Below are 18,352 nucleotides of genomic sequence, written 5' to 3' on the forward strand. Positions count from 1 at the left end.
TCTGCTGCCCTGTGCTGCACCAGTCAATACAGTGAGGTTCTCTTCTTCACCATTTCCAGTAAATTCAGAGCATAAGTTGTCAGCACATGCAGCTTATTCCCATTCCAAGCAGGAAAAGCTGACTGTATTTGGTACAGCATTTTTAAGGTGTTTCTATCCTCTCAGTGACATTACAGGTCACCTGGGGACAAAGTTCTGTCAATCTGGGGGAACCCAGAGGTGCAGTGTCTGGCTGAGAGCTCTGATTTTCTCATGAGCTTTTGACTGCACCTTGTTTTTCATGGTTTTTCATGCTCAGTTTCTTTACCAAAGCCATTTGTTATTGCCTACCAAGCAAGTCCAGATATGCCCACTAAAGGAAATAATCTGTATCAAGCTTTATTCTATTTGATTGCATTAGTTTTGCATTAGTGTGTTGGGGGGGGGGGGGTTGTGTCATTTCTGTACCTACAAGTTAGCTCCTATGTAGAAAGGTCACATTATTTTGAAGGGATCTTGTAGCAGTGGGAATGTTGCAGAGAATTGGAAAAATCAAAAAAAAAGGTATTACAGTTGAAAAGAAGGAAGGGATCCTGAAGAATCAGTGTATTACTTAACCTCATACTGATCCAATGTGAAATCCTGGGAAGGCTGATCTGTGATAAGGGTAGAAAGTAATTTCCATTGGCAAAGTAACAGAGTTGTTCAAGTCTCTCACAGGAGATTGTCAGGGGATAAAAAGCTGAGCAATTTTTAATGCCACATTATCACAAGTATCTTTCAAGAGCAAATACACCGAGTTAGACCTGAGATCACAAGAAGCACTTGTGAATGGAGATTTTTTCCTTGCTTCCCATGGTATCAGTCATCTTCATACACCATCTGCATTTCTCCTGCTACTAGGAGTGCAGCCTGCAGGATTTTACCACTCCAGAGATCTGTTAGGCCTTCAGAAGAAAATTCTTGCTGCTTCTACTTTATGAGGTCCTCTTATCCCCCTCCCCTCTGAATGTTCTCCCATGTGGAAACTGAACTCTTGTCTTTCTGTGGCCAGCCCAGAGATTCATCTGCTGGGGCTTTATGTTCTCTATCCTGGTTTAGATCAGATATTAGGAAGGAATTGTTCCCTGGGAGGGTGGGTAGGCCCTGGCACAGGGTGCCCGGAGCAGCTGTGGCTGCCCCTGGATCCCTGTGAGTGTCCCAGGCCAGGCTGGACACTGGGGCTGGGAGCAGCCTGGGACAGTGGAAGGTGTCCCTGCCCATGGCAGGGGGTGGCTTGATTTTTATAGATGTGGAAATTATTTTTTTTTTTAGTGAAACAAAAGGCAGATTTTGGGTGCAAAGCTGAAAAGTAACCCCAGGAGAATGATGCAGACTCAAGTGGAATCTCAGCATTCTGAGGGGTTTGCTGCTTGATAAAATAGGTTTGACTTCTGCAGGGAGCAGGGTGCTGCTGATACAACCAATGAGATAAAGCTGCTGTTGATGTGCTGCTTGTAAATTTAAAACTCCATTCAGGAGGAGAAATCCTGGCCTATTCTGCCTCCAAAGCAGCCCCATCCCTCTCCCCCAACTGAGGGCAAGATGGGATTTGCAGTGCACAGTGATACTACACTGCAGCATAACAGCCCTGACAGCTGTGGGTGATGCTGCAGTTCAGCTTTGGCCACCAGGAAAAATCCAGAAAGGATCTGGAGCCTTCTGGAATCACGAATAACTCACTGGTATTGATGGAGCAGCAGAGTCCATCTCCTGAGCTGTGCCTTCCTGCTTTTATCAGGATACTCGTCTTCATAGCCAGCACCACCAAAACATGAAATCCATTGGCAGAGCTGGTTTGGGGCTGAGCCTTGATGAAATGCCAGCATTCAGCCTGTTGTTAGCAGGGCCTGATTGTTTGGATGCTGCCACATCCCAGTTGGAGGTGTGTGGAGATTAACTGGTGTCTGTCCAACCATTTGTCACACAAATAACAGTGCCAGTGGAGTGAAATACTATAAATCATTTTTTTCCAGGATTGAAACCTTTTATCAGTTGTGTCACTTCCATTATTCAATAGGAATTAGTAGCAGGCATTGTGCTTGAGCCAGTTAGTGGTTAACAACTCAGAGCTGTGGCTTTTCAGGGAGCCTGTGACACCAGCAGCTGATGGAAATTCAGGATTTAATATTTATCTTTGCAGCCAAATGCAGTTGTTACTCAGGGTTCTGCTGGAAAGGTGAAAGGCAGCACGACTTTGGTGCCAGTCTCTTCTTTCATGGCTCAGTCCCTCAGCCATTCAGTGTTTGTGTGGGTCCTGCCTGACAGGTTCAAAATATGCAAATAGCAAATCCCATCCTCCTTTTCCTGACTTCATTCCAGAGCTAACCACAGCAGCTCCCCAGGGAATTCCAGCAACCACAGCTTTTGGAAAAAAAAAGTCAATTTACAAAAGTCAAATTACATAGATGACAACCTTTGTGTAAGAGCAGCCACAACGCTGAGCTGCATGGATTTGTGCAAAGATCTGGGCAGATGCTGGGCAATAGCAAATCAACAAACATCTTCAGCTTCATGGTTTTTTACATTTTTCACTGGTGTTGTGCAAGTTAACATCAAATCTGAGGAGCCCCAGCAGAGGCAGCCATAGGTGATAGCAGCTTCCTGTGGGTGAAGCCCTTGGAAATGCAATCTATGGAGAGGAGACAAAATGTCATCTCTGCCCTTGGAAAGAATTTTTCTGTTCCCTCTGGGTCTCTTAGTACTTCATTTCTCCCTAAGAAGAGGGCTGGGCTAAGATTCCTTCCCCAGAGAGATTGAGACCTGTACCATTGCTTGAGCAGTGAGTTTGGGAAGATGAGTTGGGAAGTTGGTAAACTCCTTGTGAAAATTCTGTCAGTTTAGGGTGATGTAGAAGCTCAGGCAAAAGGGAAGATGGTCATAAAGGTTCTTTCCAGCCTAAATGATTCTGTGGTGACCTTCCTGTCTTAGCATGATCATTCAGGTTTATAGAGAAATAATCATCACAGGTGGCTGTGCACTTTGTAGGGAAAGACCTTGACACAATAAATCTCTCCAACCAGGATTTTTCCAGTGAGGAATCTCTACTGTCAAGTGAGAGGTTGCACCACAAGCAGAGCAACATGCCAAACTATTAACATTGACCACTGGCAGGTTGGATCCTGCTTGTTTTCACAAGTGATGAACATTCACAAAGAGTTCATGTTCATGTGTATATACACATTTATGAGGTTTGTATGTTGCTGGGTGTCTCAGTTTTTATTTACCTAGTGTGAACTTAGCTTTTGCAGCAGGGTGGATGATGTGGATTAAAGGTGAGCAAAATGGGAGGTGGTAACACTAATTCTGATTTCTATTCAGTAGTTTACATTTCAGAGTAAGTCAAAGCTGGGATATCAAAATGACACTGATGCTTAACCTGGGCATTGGCAAAATCAAATTCTTCAGCACTTGTGTGTACAAAAAATCTCCAGGAAATGACAGAATTTCATAAATATGAGGTCCTGGCTCGAGCTCCCTGTCTTGCCTCCTGTAAGACACCTTGGCAGAAGTTCCCTGGATTCTTCCCCCAAATTCTGCTTCCTCTTCAGCCAAGCCCACACAATGCTTTTTTCCTTATCTTCTCCTAAATGCTGGAGAGGGGTTTAGTGAAGAGGCACATCCTGTTCCAGAGCTGTTCTTGCAGGGAGCCTGGGCTGGGTGACCCTTCCAGCCTGAGCTGTCCTGTGACAATGGCACCTTTGCCAGGAAGGCTCTCCAAGCTTTTTTTTTTTTTTTTTTTTTTTTTTATGTCCCATCAAGCAGGGTTTGTTGTCACAGGTGCCACTCCCACCAGGTGTGGTGTCCCTGGATGTCCCCTTTGATCCTGGAGTCATCTTTGGCTGCAGAGCTGGGAGGGGCAACTCCCTCACCGTGTCTGGTTTCCAGTGCCACCCCAGGTGCTGGTGTCACCTGAGCTCCCATGAGCCAGGTGACAAGCATGAGACTGACCCCAGGATCAAGATAATTGGATAGAAATGTGAATATCTTTGGAATTCCAGAGGGTCCAGTGTCTTGGATCAGATGGAACAGGCTGCCCAGGGAAGTGGTGGAGTCACCATCCCTGGAAGTGTTCAAAAAAATGAATATTTGTGGCACTTTAGGCTCTGTGGCATTTGCTCAAATTGTGGAGATCTTTCCCAGCCTTTGTGATTCTGTGAAATTGTGTAGCCAGGAAAAAAAAAAAGGAATTCAGTGCTACAGAGTATATATTATACAGTATAATAGAAGTTCATGTTTAGGGTTGAGGCTCAGATGTAATGGCATAAACTGCTCTGTGATAGCTCATAAATAAGCCAAGGTGCACTGTACACTCCTGGATAGCTCTGGTAATTAATGCCTGATGATTATATGTTATTCCAGTCATATTTCCAGTTATAAAAGGCATGAGAAAAGCAAGGGAATTGAGTCAGAAACTCTGCTTGCTCACTACTTCACTCACCTGGAGTAAATCAATAAAGATTTCTTTCAATAAAAATACTAAAATGCATTTAAGAGAAATTTTCACTAAGCACATTTTGTTGGGATGTGGTTTTACATTTGAATTATTAGAGTGGGACAGCTGGGGTTTACAGAAAGCTGTCATGTACCATTAAAAGTGGAAAAAAATCAATGATGATCTTGACAAATCCCAGTTTGTCAGGGAAATATTTTCATTTCCTCTGCAGGAAAACCTCTTATGGTTGTTTTGTGGGATTTTTTTTTTTTTTTTTTAGTCCAGATGTGTACAAAAAGGAGGTGACAAACTGATTCCCTTAATTCCAAAATAGCTCAGCTGGCCTGGTAAAGTCAACCAAAATTGGAGGAACTAACCTTAGGGATGAGGGGCTGGAATGCTCCCAGCCAAGGCTTGTTTTGCAGAGCTGGAGCTTGGGGTCTGCTGATCCCAGCCAAGCCATTCCAGCCCTGTTAGATAGCAGGAGTCAGAGTCATTAAATAATTATACCTTTGATTAGCTGCTTTAACTGTTCATTGCCTTTGAAATATGATAGTGTAATTTCAAGCTTTTATTAAAAGACAATTTTTCTAGGTGGTTGAAAAGGATTTGTGTGTGTGTGTGTGTATAGAAAAGAGCCATAATTTTCTGCTTCAGATAATGAAAAACTGAGAAAAATGTTTCCAATTACCATTTCCTTTTTGTCAATTGGAATCTTGTATGTTTATAGTGTATTGGAAAGGCACTGAAATCATTCAGTGGGTCCTTTACCTAGTGCACAAGTTTGGATGGAGAAATATTGCATGAGAGGATAAAAAAAAAGAGCTAAAAACATTTTTTAGAAATGTTTAATTAAAGTAACTCTTTTCCCCTGTCACCAGCAGAAGTATGAATGTGTTTTCATTTTTTTCCCCCTTCATTTGAAATGTTCAAAGCTGAAGAGAAGCCAAACGTAATTAACTATTAATATGGTTTGAAGTATTACTTCTAGAGTGTTTGGTGGATTTAAAAGAGAGCATGGGAAAGGACTTGAGTTGCAGAGGAAAGAGTTGGGTTTTTTCTACCAGACATACAGTTTTAGTTGTGTTTGGGGAAATTTCTGTAACTCAGTACTTCTCTTAGTTTACTTTACATCAGATTGTTTTTTCTGAGTGTTCTGAAGTCCAAAAAGGACATATTAAGGGCTGTTGCCATATGAAATATCTTCTGTATCCTCATTTTTTTGGTCTTTTGGGGCATATGTCCTGATAATCTCTCCTGCTCCAAACAGAAATGTTGGGAGACTTGAGAGTCATGTTCAGGTGTTTAAAGATGGTTCATTGTGGAGATCTGGTTTAATATATAGAAAAATAGTGAACATGCTTATCATCCCTTCCCATGGCAGGGGATGAAACCAGATGGTCTTTAAGGTCCCATCCAACCAAAACCATTTTTTGAGTCTGTGTTTTGTCTAAGATCCAGGCACTTTTTAAAATTTAGTGTTGAACAGATCTCAAAATGCAGTGTATCCAGTTCATTTTACTTAGATATACATATTTATGTATGGATCTATATTAGATAGGCCTGGGGTTTGTTTGGGGGGTTTTAACACGTTTTTAAGGAATTTTTGTAATTTCTGCTTTCACATAGGATAAGACAATGTCAAGTCCCTTCACAGTCACAGAGACAAATTTGCATGACCTGAGAATCTCCTGAGCTGCATCTTAATGAAACCATTTCAATGCTCTGACCAAAGAGTGGGGTCTTGTTGGACTTGCTGACCAAGAAGAAAGGAAACTCCCCAGCCTGCCCCTGATGTAACCACACATGGTGCAGAAAACTCGAGGAGGAGTAGGGGGAGGGCTGAAGTTTATCCCTAAATACTCATCTTTGCCTTCTGTGCTGTTGTAAATCAGTTTTCCTGTTGCCTGAAGAAGCTCCCCTGACCTGTGCTGTGGGAGGGGCTTTTCCCCAGTGTTTGGGTGCTGCACACCCAGAGCAGAGCAGCCTTGCTGGGGTGCCTGGCCGGCGCTGTTGGTGCTGTTTGTGCCACGCTGGGAAGATGCTCTGGGAAGCACATGGCACAGCAGCCCCTTCCCCCAGCCTAGGTGCAGAGATCCTATTATTTCTGATAATTGATGCTGAGGGCTGTGGCGTGCCTCATTTAATCAGCAGTGCTCAGCACACTCCAGGGATGTAATTCATGCAGGCTCCCACCTCCACCACGGCTGGCGGGGCTCGGACACGCAGCCAAGCGGCCACAGCAGCTTTTAATCAGCTGTCTAAGGCTGTTTGTCTAATCAGCAAAGAGCTCTGTCACAGCCAGACCAGAGGTGGCATTAGCACATCTGGAATTGCAGCACTGCAGGGAGGCTTTCAGGGTTACACTGTACATGTGAATGCTCTCCCAGGAATAAAAGCGTGGTTCTGCTGATCAAAATGTAAAAAGAGCTGAATTGGAGCAGGTAGAAAAGGGTTAATGCAGTGTTTTATTGACTGTAATATCCTGAGCATCCTTAGAGAGCTTCCCTACAAACAAATGTGTCCTCAGATCACACATGGGTTCAAACCCTTCCTACAAACACCTCCTGCTTTGGGAAATAATGCTACGTGATCCTAGTGGTAGCAAGAATATTTCCTACAGACCCTGACTAATCAAAACTAGGTAGGACAAGCAGATTCATTAGCAGAGAAGAAATAGCAGCTCTATTAAAGAAAGCAAACACAGAAATTCTGTCTGCAAGGAGCTTCTCACAGCTGCAAAGTTATTGCCTGAGCAAATACAAAGAGATGTGGTAATTGGGAGTGATTAAATTTAATTGATTCCCAGTTCCTCCATATCTTAACACAAGGCTGTCCTGGAGCCTGGTTTCCTCTTTCCTACACCAACATACCTCTTCTCACTGTGAGATGTGCAGGTGTAAAAGCTGATTGTACACAAATAGAGACAGTTCAGCTCACAAGGATTCAAAAGCATCAGCAGAGGGATGGTCTGTGTCCCCAGATCTGGCTGGATGGCCTCCCAGAGCTTCAGCTGCTGCCACCACTCCCTTCGTAGGGAAAAGGAAAATTTCTCCACTGAAAGGGTGGTCAGGTATCTGAACAGGCTGCCTGGGGCACTGCTGGAGTCACCATCCCTGGAGGTGTTCAAAATCTGGGTAAATGTGGCACTTTCTGGTGTGGCTTAGAGGCCATGGTGGAGTTTTTTCAGATGTTGGGGCAGCCACAGTTTCCCTGGATCCTCAGTGTCCCAGGACCAATGCTGTTTGCCACTTCAGTAAAAGTTAAATTAAATACTGGGAAGTTGTTAACTTCCTTCCAGATGTTTGAGGTTTAAGAAAGTTTGGGGGCTTTTTTCCTGGAATCTTTAGTTAGAAACACCTCTTGGTGACATTTTTGGAAGAAAACACACTTCCAGAAATTACTTCAAAATCAATCTGCCTTAAAGATCCTTTTTTTTATTAGAGAGTTTTGCTGTTAGATAATGAAGTATTTCTTACAGCATTTTATTGATAACCTGCTGGGGTTTATTTGATTAGGTGTATATACCATATAGAAAATAGATTTGGATAATACACATAGATATAGATATATAGAGAGATATATAGATTATATGGATGATGTAAAAATAGATATAGATGTAGATTATATGGATGATGTAGATGTAGATATAGATATAGATATATGTAGATATAGATATCTCTGGAGCTGGCAACAAGAGCTTTTGTTGGATTAACTTTGGGACCAGGAAGTGAACCCAGAGCAGACCAACTGAATATCCTGGGAAATAATTCAAAGACCAGGCAGGCAGATAATGACCTCAGGGCCTGTACCCTGGTTGTGGGCAACAGGGGTGTGTAATTCCAGGGGCAGGCAGGATAGGATGGCTCTGCTCTCCCTGGCACATCAGTCATCTTGCAGAGGGTTTGCTTGGCACTGTCCAAACCCTTACTGAATCCTCAAAGGCAGGAGAACACCTGGAGGAAGCAGGCAGGAGTCCAATCGATGCCAAAGGATGCACATGGATGTGTCAGGACCTCAGCATCTCTGTGGAAAAAGTCCATTTGTTTGAAGGGAAGGGAAAGGCCTGACACTTAACACATGAAAATGGATTATTTCATCAATAGGTTAATAGAAAAGCAGGCTGTGGGTTCACTCCTGCTCTCACAAACGTGCCATTAGTGTGTGAAAAATGGGAAAGCCACTGGGAAAGGGTCTTTGTGCACTGGAGACCATCTTCCCTTTCAGAAGGGTGCCAAACCTCGATTTTGCCTATTTATATGTAAATGTTTCAGAGGAAAAACAAGTTTTCTGCAGGGCAATTGTGCCTCTCTAGTGCAGAGACTTCTTAAACAGGTCTTAAAATGAAAGAGTTTTTCCAGCTTGAAGGATGCACCCAGTGAAAACACTTTTAGATTTGATGATGTCACTCAGAATCCAGCATTTTCAGCATTAAAGATGGCTTTATTCAAATCATACCTAGCTTAACAGTCAGGGGGGCTCAGGCAGTGCTCTTCCAGCTTTAATTCTTTAGCTGGAAATGGAGCTTTTGGCTAAAGCCTGGAATGGCTTCATGTTGCTGTTCCTTTGTCCTGTGAGCAGCTGTTTGGTCTGAGTTCCATGGGGCATTACAGAAATTCCTTCATAAATACTGAAGGACATTTTTTAAATTGTTGTGTCCCAGTACTTGTTGTGTTGTGGAGTGTTGATGACATCCTGAAGAGTGAAGGATGTGTGGTGGGAGGGAGAAGGGTCTGAGATCCCTTGGAAGACTTTCTGAGTCCAGCTTAGCACCATCATGTTCACCACTAAACCCTGTCCCACATCCAAATGCCATTTCCACACTCCCAATCAGGGCAATTCCACCAGTTCCCTGTTATTCCAGTGGCTGTCAGGTGTCCTGGTGTACTCAGATGTTTCATCTGCTTCCTGTGTGATGAAACCCAGCCTAAACATTGTGTTTTAAAGATTCTGAAGAAGGTGAAAATGTGCTCTTCCTTAATGAGTCCAAGAGCAGAGTGCTTTTGAGCCCTGTTTTCTGCTAATTGTGAAGTAGCAGCTCAGATGATCTCAAAGTTTGGATCAATTCTAATAAAACAAGGGTGTTGCTATTCTCTGTAAAGAATAGACTTTTTTTTTTTCTCCTCCTTTCCAAATAAACACTTTGATTTTGTGGTGGGGAAGGAATTTTGGAGCAGCATAGGATAGCAGAAGGTATTGCTGTCCACTGCAGGAGGTGGAACAAGATGGGCTTTAAGTTCCCTTCACATCCAAACCATTCTGGGATTTTATGATTCTATGTCCTCTGAGCTCAATGCTACCAAGAACATTTGTTGGTATGAGGATTTAAGGTCATTACATCATCACCTCAGTTTCTAAAGGTGATGATGTAAAGAGGTTTAAGGGTGAGCTCCAGGCACCAAGTGATCCCCACAGACTCTTGGAGGAAAAGGAGCTGTATTTTGTCTTGAATTAAATAACATTTTACAGTAGCTATTTCATCCACTCCTGTATCTTCTGCACAAATACTTCCTGCATTTTTTTTCTTTTTTCTTTTCTTTTTTTCTTTTTTTCTTTTTTGCTTTTTTGCTTTTTTTTCAACTTCTACTGGTCCGTTTTGTCTATTCCAATAACAGATCCATTTAATCTTGTCAAACCGTGTCATGTTGTGGTGACTGAAAGAAGAATCACTCTGAATCAGAGGTTTTCCACATTGGCCATGGATTGCAGGGGCTGAGTGGTCCTTGTGTGGATTTTCTGTGTACAGCTCTTCACGTGTGAACAGGCTCGTGCTTGTATTTTACTTCACATGCTTTTTGATGTTTCTTTTCTCCCCTTTTTCATTAAAAAAAAAAAAACAAAAACTTTTTTTTCTTCCTCCCCCTTCTTTTTTCTTTATTTTTATTCTCTTTTTTTTGTTTTTTTTTCTCTCTTCCCCTCCTGCTCTCTGGACGCAGCCAAACGCAAAGCTTGGAAACTAAACCGTGTTGGTAGCCTGCGAAATATTTACAGCAGCAGCAGCACCAACACCGAAGGTAACAAACCCACCTGTCCCAGACACACACCTCCTCTCTCCCCACCTTTTTTTAACCCACTTCTCCAAAATTTTGCCCTCCTCGCCCCTCTCCCTTTCCCCCTGGAAATGAGATTTGCCCCAAGCATGCGTGTTTGTTTCCACCCCGTGTTTGCAGAGTCATTCCACTTGGTCTTTTCATCTTTCTGTTCGTGCCTTTTATTTTGCCATTCATGTTCCTTTCAGCTTACTTAAATTTTGACCTTTCCCTCTAGTCGTGCAGTGGTGATGTTTAAATTACTTCAGGAACCCATTTTCTCCTTTTATTTATTTTTTTTAAGAGATACATATATATATTTTCCCTTTCTCCATGTGGGCACTCAATGTAATATTTCCCAAGTTATTACGGTTTTTAAAAGTGTTAGTATCAGGTGTAATGATCTGTAGCCAAATACAATAGTGTGCCATGACATTTAAGTAACAATCTTAATTTGTTTTGTGCAAGCCTTCTCCATAATGCTCTTTGCAGCTCTAATCCAGAGGCGAGACAGTGCCGGGTCATTTGCATGTGCTACTCTTGCTTGTAAATTCTGGATATTGTTGTATTTCTAAAGGTCACCTGGTGCCAAAGTTCACAAATTGACTTACATTGCTTTTTTTTCCCCCCACCCAAGACAGCCATCATGCCTTTTGTATAATAGCACATGGAATTTTATGTATTTATTTCCCCCCTCCCCTCTCCATCTTCATTTGAACAACACAATTACAAACTTTCTTTCTTTTTTTTTTTTTATTATATATATTTTTTTATTATTATTACAAATGTCAAAGGTCAGAATGACTCATAAACCAAGCAAGAGCAGGGGGGAGAAACCAGCACCACCATCTCCAGCAGCATGGAAGAGGGATGGTGTAAGGAATAGGGAATGCAAAATAGGTCACAACTCAGTAATCTCACTATAAGGGAGGGGGATTTTTTTTTCTCTTCACTTAAGTGCAAACCAAATGGGTCAAGTAATCGCGAGCGCATGCCCTAACACTAATTGACTTATTTTGGAATGATTATAACTGTAATATTTTTCTTAATGTCACTGTTTTCTGGGCTGTTGATTTTAGTGATTGCCAAGCGGTGGCATTAAATCTCTTGTAAATTTTAAATTGCATGCTATTTCTGTAAACAAGTCCCTCTGTTCACATCCTGATCATTAACCTTTGGTGATTTATATCACCGTCCTTTTTTTGCACAATTACAGCCCAGGCTGCTGCCGGGGGCCTGGCTCTCCCTGCCAAAGTGTGCACAGGAAACAAAAATGGGGTTTTATTCCAGCTTGTTAAGGCAGCATTTTTGTATTTTTTGGAAGTATAATTTTATTTCATTTCTCAGCCTAAGTGTAAAATTATTGCCTTTCAGAGCTGCTAAACTGGTTGGTTTAATCCTTTTGTTGTCTTTTCAAATATGAAGTGCAAAATATGAAAAGACAGAAAGTCACTGTCAGATATTCATAAGTCTTGGGGTTGTCTTTTTCCCACAAAGATGCTTTAATAATTTTAAATTTTCTATTTGCTGTTTATACCTCCCAGCCCAATTTTTCATCTGATCAGGTTTGTTTGTTGTTACAGGTTTAGTGCTTGAGAAGCTTGTGAGTTTTTATCTACCTGTTAAAGAACTGCAGCAGAGGAACAAATACATGGAATTCCCTTGTGGTTTTTAGATCTAATTTTTTTAGGACCTGGCTAATTTGGGGAGTATTCTGTCTTACTGATCAAACTAAGTACTGAAGGCACCTTGGTATGGGAACACAGTCCTGCTGGCCATGCTCAAAAAGTTTTGAGGCACAGCATGAAAATTAAATTCTAAAATTGGGCAGATGTATCATTTTTTGGGACGTTTTATCTCCCCCCATAACCTGAAGGTTCAATGTTCATAGCTTTGAGCTGGTACTGTGAGCCTTTGTGTGAGAGCTGCAATGGTGAGGCATGCAAATGTGGAGTTAATGAGCATTGTAAGTATTAAAACCCACATGTTTAGATAATTATGCCTTCAAAAAAGAGAACGATGATGGGAAATGACAGTCCAGAATAACAAATCTGCTTTGGTCCTTGGCACACGCTTGCTCGGTTGCACTCACACCTATTTACACACCAAGAGGTTTCCAACAGCTTCAGCCCAGCTTGAAAAGCTCTCCAGTCATTTTTAACACCCTCCTGGTGGTTTTGGGTGTCCAGTGTGTGCTGCCAGGTGGGCAGATCTCAGGTGCTGCAGTTGTGCTTTGGTCATGCCTTTTTGGGCTACCTAAAAACAGAGGCCAGGCAAAATTAAGAGAATAAAAGCAGTTAAATTTAAATGAAATTTAATTTTTTGAAGGGCCTTCAGGTACATTTAGGGCAGACAAAATCCCCCCAGGAGCTACACCCAAAAAATGGACAATGGGTCATGGGTTTTCACACTTTTGTAAGTTTGGTCCATTTGCATATTGCGGATTAATCTTCCACTTACAGCTTCAGGTAATGAAGTCATTTACCCCCAGTTTGCTGCCCCCCAACTCACTTTTGTTTCCATCTCTGGGGGCCTGAGGCAGTGAGGTGTCCTTGATTGCCAAGGTCTGGAGAGGAATTGTTTTGTCTCACCAAAATGGGAAAGCAGCAGCTGACACTCTGTATGGAGTTTAGAGTTACACACTAAAGAATTGCAAGATTTCAAATATATGCAAAGTATAAAAGCTAAAATCCTAAGGCCTCAGTGGTCCCCAATGTGAGAGAACTCTGCCTCAGCTTCCCCATCAGAGGGGCTGCTCTCTCCTGCTTTCACAGCAAAAATGATGTTTTGGGTGGGTTTCCACCAGGTGTGGGATCCCAGCTGAAGGACTCAGCCTTCTGAGGGTGTTAGAGAATCACTGAGGATGGAAAAGCCCTCCAAGGCCATTGAGTCCAGCCTTGTCACCAGCCCAGAGTACTCAGTGCCACATCCAGGTGTTCCTTGGGCACCTCCAGGGATGGGGGCTGCACTCCAATGCCTGGCACCCTTTCCATGGAGAAATTCCTGCTGCTGTCCACCCTCAGCCTCCCCATGCCCAGCCTGAGCTCCTTCCCTCCTGTGCCTGTTCCCTGGGAGCAGAGCCCAAGCCCTGCCTTGCCACAAAACTGCAGTTACCTCCTCCATCAGTGCTGTCTCATGACAAGAAAGCTTATTGTCACTGATTTTAGAGTTTGCCTAAACCCTTTAGTTTTCAGATTTTGGGAGTTTTCCATAGGGAGCCATACAAATTAGAAGGTCCCCCATGCTCCCTGTTGCTAGGCTTGAAGGAATACTTTGTTTTTTTCAGGGGGAAAAATAGATAGTAGCAGTGAGTTTTGCTTAAAACAAGCCCCACCGGTTTTAAGAGTACCTTGTACCTGTTATCATGGCAGTATTATTAACATGCAGAATTATTTCTTTATATTAACAGATTTGAGGTCAGGTTTGACAGGGTTTGGAGGAACCTGGGATAGTGGAAAGTGTCCCTGCTCTAGGCAGGGAGTGGAACTGGATGATCTTTATGGTCCCTTCCACCTAAACCATTCTGTGATTCTGTGATTTTGCAGCACAGCAGGAAGGATTATCTTTAAGGAATTAAATGCCTGTGCTCTGCATGCTTAAAGATATTAAATCCTGATTTTTTTTTTTGCTCCTCCTCAACATTACATGTGTGATTTTGGTTGGATTTGCTGGGCACTGAGGGAAAACTTTTTTTTTTTGGATATTAATGAAGTCCCAAGCTACCTTTGGTTTCAAGGTGATGCTGTTGCTGCTGTGGTGCTGTGCCTGTGCAAGGAGTTACATCCTGTCTAAACTGAATTTTAAAAAGTATTCAACTTGTGTTGTCTTGGCATGCAAATAAAGCATCGAGCCTGTGAAGCAGAGGGCTTCAGTGCCTTCAGCTTTTCACCAGCATTCAGCTAAATGTGATGTAGAACAGAATAAAACTCTTCCAGTGGAACACAACCTTTACCAAGAGCTGTGGGCAAGCGATAGCAGAGCTCCATTGTCCTGATAGGGTTGATTTTCAGAACTAATTAGATTTAGACTCTAGGTTTGGAAAGGGGAGAGAAGTATTAGCATAGCCATGCCCAGTGGGACATGGCACAAATATTTCCTTAATTGAGGCTGCTAATAAACATACTTATCTGCCAAGTGAGGGGGGTGATTCACACCGAGTGGCAAAAGGTAACGAGACCTAACACGAGTGGGACGTAAATAACACGTTGTAAACAAATTGTGAGTTGTAAACAACTCCTGTTGCTTCCCAGGGCACCCCAGTAGCTCTTCCCTCTCCTCCTTTTGAAAGGATGAAGGGTTATGGTGCTTGAGCAGAAGAGATTTTCAGGAGAGGGAGGAGGAGACGATGAAAAAGGAGCTTAAATAGGTCTGGGTGTTACTTGGGGCAGGCTTAGCTGGGATTCAGGCTGTAACCTCAGCTCTTGAAGGTGCTTCAGGAGCATTTGAAACCCTCGAGGGGGTTTTGGTGCTGCACTTGACTTCTGGTTGCTGGGAAGTGTTTGCTGTGTGAGTGGCACCACCCTCCAGATGTGCATGATGAGTTACTGTTAATTAGCAGCAGCGCCAGCAGCCTCTGATATCAGACAGCTGTGTTGGGCAAAAATACAAATACACAGCCTGCTTGGCCTGGAAGCGATAAGATCCAGTCTTATTCCTGGTTCTGGCAAAATATCCATAAATGCCTCTTAGAAATACCTAAATGTTTATGTGTTCCACAGCCAGCTTTTAGGATGGCTGTGATTTCTGCATGGCAGAAAGGAGCCCTTGCCTCCCGTTGACTCCCTGTGCTGAAAGGTTGGACCAACTGATCCTTGAGGTCCCTCCCAGCCTGATCTTCTGGGATTCTGTGGCTTTGAGTTGTGCCTGTCACTGGTGCAAGGTGTCAGTGGTTATTTATGCAGTTCTTAATATTGAGAGTAGAATAGGCAGGGGAAGTGGAGACCAAGCTGACTTGTGCACAGTATTTAGAGCCACCCCTGAGAGATAGCAGGAGGTGTGAGTGTTTCCTCTCACATGTGTTTTCTCTACATTCCATAGACTTAAAATGGAGTTCTCTGGAAGAAGTTATGGACTGATTGTATCCTGTGGTAATTTTCAGTGTAGTTTCCTAAACCTGCTCTCAGTCCCACATCACAAACACATGGGTAGGGGAAAGCAGTGAGGCCATGCCCTGAACATTTGTTTTTTCTTCCACAATCCATTGCTCCTAAGAAATTTTCTCTCTTTGCTTTCCAGAAGTGGGTGGGCTGTGGCAGCGTCTGGTTTTTGGCAGAGCAGAATAAATGTGACCTTGGGTTAAATGCAGTTGACTATGGAAAGGTGATGGTGAGAAGAGAGTCCCTGGAATCCCAGAATGATTTGTGTTGGAAGGGACCTTAAAGGCCATTTCATTCCACCCCTGTCATAGGCAGGGACACCTTCTACTGTCCCAGGTAGCTCCAAGCCCCATCCAGCCTGGCCTGGAACATTACCAAGGATCAGGCAGCCACAGCTGGGCACCCTAAAATTCCCTAATTCCATGGCTGCTTCCACTCAAAGAAAAAATCTCTTGTGCTTTTCCTTCCATATCATCACAATCTCACAGTTTTGGCTCATTTCCCATCCCAGCCACCCTTCCCTCTTCAAAAAAAAAAAAAAAAAAAAAGGCAAAACAAACAACAACAGCATTTTAGACATCTCCTGTTGATAATAACTTCCAAATGGAAGTCAATGGCAGCTGGTTCTTCATACTTTAACCCTTTCTATGCTGCCCTTCCAGGAAATAATTGATGACTGATTGGCCCATTAACCTTTTTTTCAAAAAAAAAAAAAAAGTTTGACAGCCTGGACTTGTGTAATGAGGAGGGATTCCTGGTGAAATCAGGCTGATGGCTGAGTTGCTTGCCCCTGAGGATGCAAAATTAGCCCCGTGGGACCTCGTCTGCATAGAAACTGGACACAATTAGTGTAATATCCGGTGTTATTAATGTAGTTTGGAGTAATTGGGCAGGTTGATTTCGACAGGTTGATGGTGCTAAAATACTATTATAGTGGACCTTTCCATGAATAACTGTTAAACATGGAAAACTGTTTAATAAAATTTTTGTGATTGGGCTCACAGGGATTTAAATAGCACAACCTATAATTTGACTGAAGAGTTAAAGTGAACAACTTCATCCTCCTGTCTGGGTTTTCCTGTTCCTGCATGCTGTGCTGAAAGACATACAGGAACAGGTTTGTTCCTTGTCTTCTGAAGGAATTGCCCTGGGGGTGATGTGGAGCAGGCACTGCTGCTTTGTTTCACAGTTGAGCTTGGGGAAAAGAAATATTGGTGTGTTTAAGCAGAAAGAATTAGGGAAGATGTCTTCAAGCAGCACAGCTTTTGGGGAATAAACCTGAAGCTTCAGAGGATAGAGAATCATGGAATTACTACGGTTAGAAAAGATCTACAAGATCATCAAGTGCAGCAGTTAAATCAGCACTGCCATGTTCACTACTAATCCATGTCCCCAAATCTTTACAAATCTTTTTAAACCCTCCAGGGATGGTGACTTCAAACCTCCCTAAGCAGCCCCTGCCAATATCTGACCACCCTTTCCATGGAGAAATTCTGGTGCTCACCCTGTCAGGGAGCTTAGCAGAGCCACAAGGGCCCCCTGAGCCTCCTTTGCTCCAGGCTGAGCCCCTTCCCAGCTCCCTCAGCCCCTTCTGGGGCTCCAGCCCTTTCCCAGCTCAGTTTTCTTCTCTGGACCTCAGAATGTCCTTCCAGCCCCACCTGAAAACATGCTGCAGCTCTCCTGGGCTTGTTTCTCCTGTGTGCATGATCAGCATTATTAAAGAGGAGTTCAGTGATGCTGCAGAGACCTTAACTGTGTTGTCCTACAGGAGACAGTGCACAGAACTGAATGTAACTTCATTTATTGTGGAGCAGTTCCTCTTATCTCTTCCTCATGAAACCCTGAAAGCTGTGCCTGATAAACGAGGCTGTGTGCATGATTTATTCATGGCATTTTGGGAAATGTTTGTTACCTGTTTGTTTGGAGCACAGTGCTGCTGAAATGGAACACTTGTAGCTATGCAACTGCATCATTCATCTTCACCAAAGTGAATGACATGGAGCTGTGTCAGGGGAGGGTTTAGGTTGGGTTTTAGGACAAGGTTCTTCTCCCAGAGGGTGCTGGGCACAGTCCCGAGGCTGCCAGAGCTCCAGGAGCTCTCAGGGATGCACAGGGTGGGATTGTTGGGGTGTCTGTGCAGGGACAGGGGTTGGATTTGGATCCTTCTGGATCCCTTCCAACTCTGGATATTCCATGATTTCTTCTCCCACTTATCCCAGTCACTGTTTTCTAGTAAAACTGCTGCTTCAAGTACCTTCCTGCACCTGAAAATAGCCTTCAGCTCTGTGTTTATCCCCACCTCAAGGTGCCAAGTCACCTCCTGCTATTTTTGAAGCATCCTTGGAGCAGTGCAGGCACTGGCCCTGCTGGCATGGAGCTTATCCAAGAAAACCCCTTGTCCCAGAGCTTGGGAACACAGCTGCCAGCGGGCAGCAGTGCTGTCTTTAAATCTGGGCTGGATTTGTCCCTGATCTTTGCATGTTTATGGATGATGAGGGAACACAGTAGTGTCATGGCTCTGAATATATAGTAAGTCATTATCGGACAAAATGTTCTTTCTGAAGCTCGTTATGGCTGATGTTCACCAGAATTTTGTACTCTATTATTCTTTTCCTTTCATGCTTCATGCCAGCCCTTCCCAATTGCACTTACTGTGTTTCAGCTGCCTTGATTTTTTTAATTTGGCATTGGTGTCCCATGTGTAGGTGTGGGCTGTGTGTCCATTTATTTCAGTTCTGCTGGTATTTCCATGTGCTGCTCCTCTGGCCTGAATA

The 18,352-nt window shown here is 43.2% G+C and overlaps 1 protein-coding gene and 1 long non-coding RNA gene across 10 annotated transcripts in view; one reads left to right on the plus strand and one right to left on the minus strand.

The window, feature by feature from the left end:
* AGAP1 (ArfGAP with GTPase domain, ankyrin repeat and PH domain 1) overlaps positions 1–18,352 on the plus strand; it is a 289,598-nt gene that overhangs the window by 232,098 nt on the left and 39,148 nt on the right. For 5 of the 9 annotated variants that reach the window (XM_079310686.1, XM_079310687.1, XM_079310685.1 and 2 more), the window contains one exon: positions 10,390–10,467. The exons of the other annotated variants lie outside the window; for them this stretch is intronic. In XM_079310686.1, the coding sequence (XP_079166812.1) occupies positions 10,390–10,467 (78 nt within the window). The remainder of the gene's footprint in view (positions 1–10,389; positions 10,468–18,352) is intronic. 9 annotated transcript variants of the gene reach the window in all.
* Positions 1–18,352, minus strand: part of LOC306804315 — a 103,517-nt gene that overhangs the window by 51,701 nt on the left and 33,464 nt on the right. The window lies entirely within an intron of this gene.

Source organism: Erithacus rubecula, assembly GCF_903797595.1.
Source record: "Erithacus rubecula genome assembly, chromosome: 8".
Lineage (NCBI taxonomy): Eukaryota > Metazoa > Chordata > Aves > Passeriformes > Muscicapidae > Erithacus > Erithacus rubecula.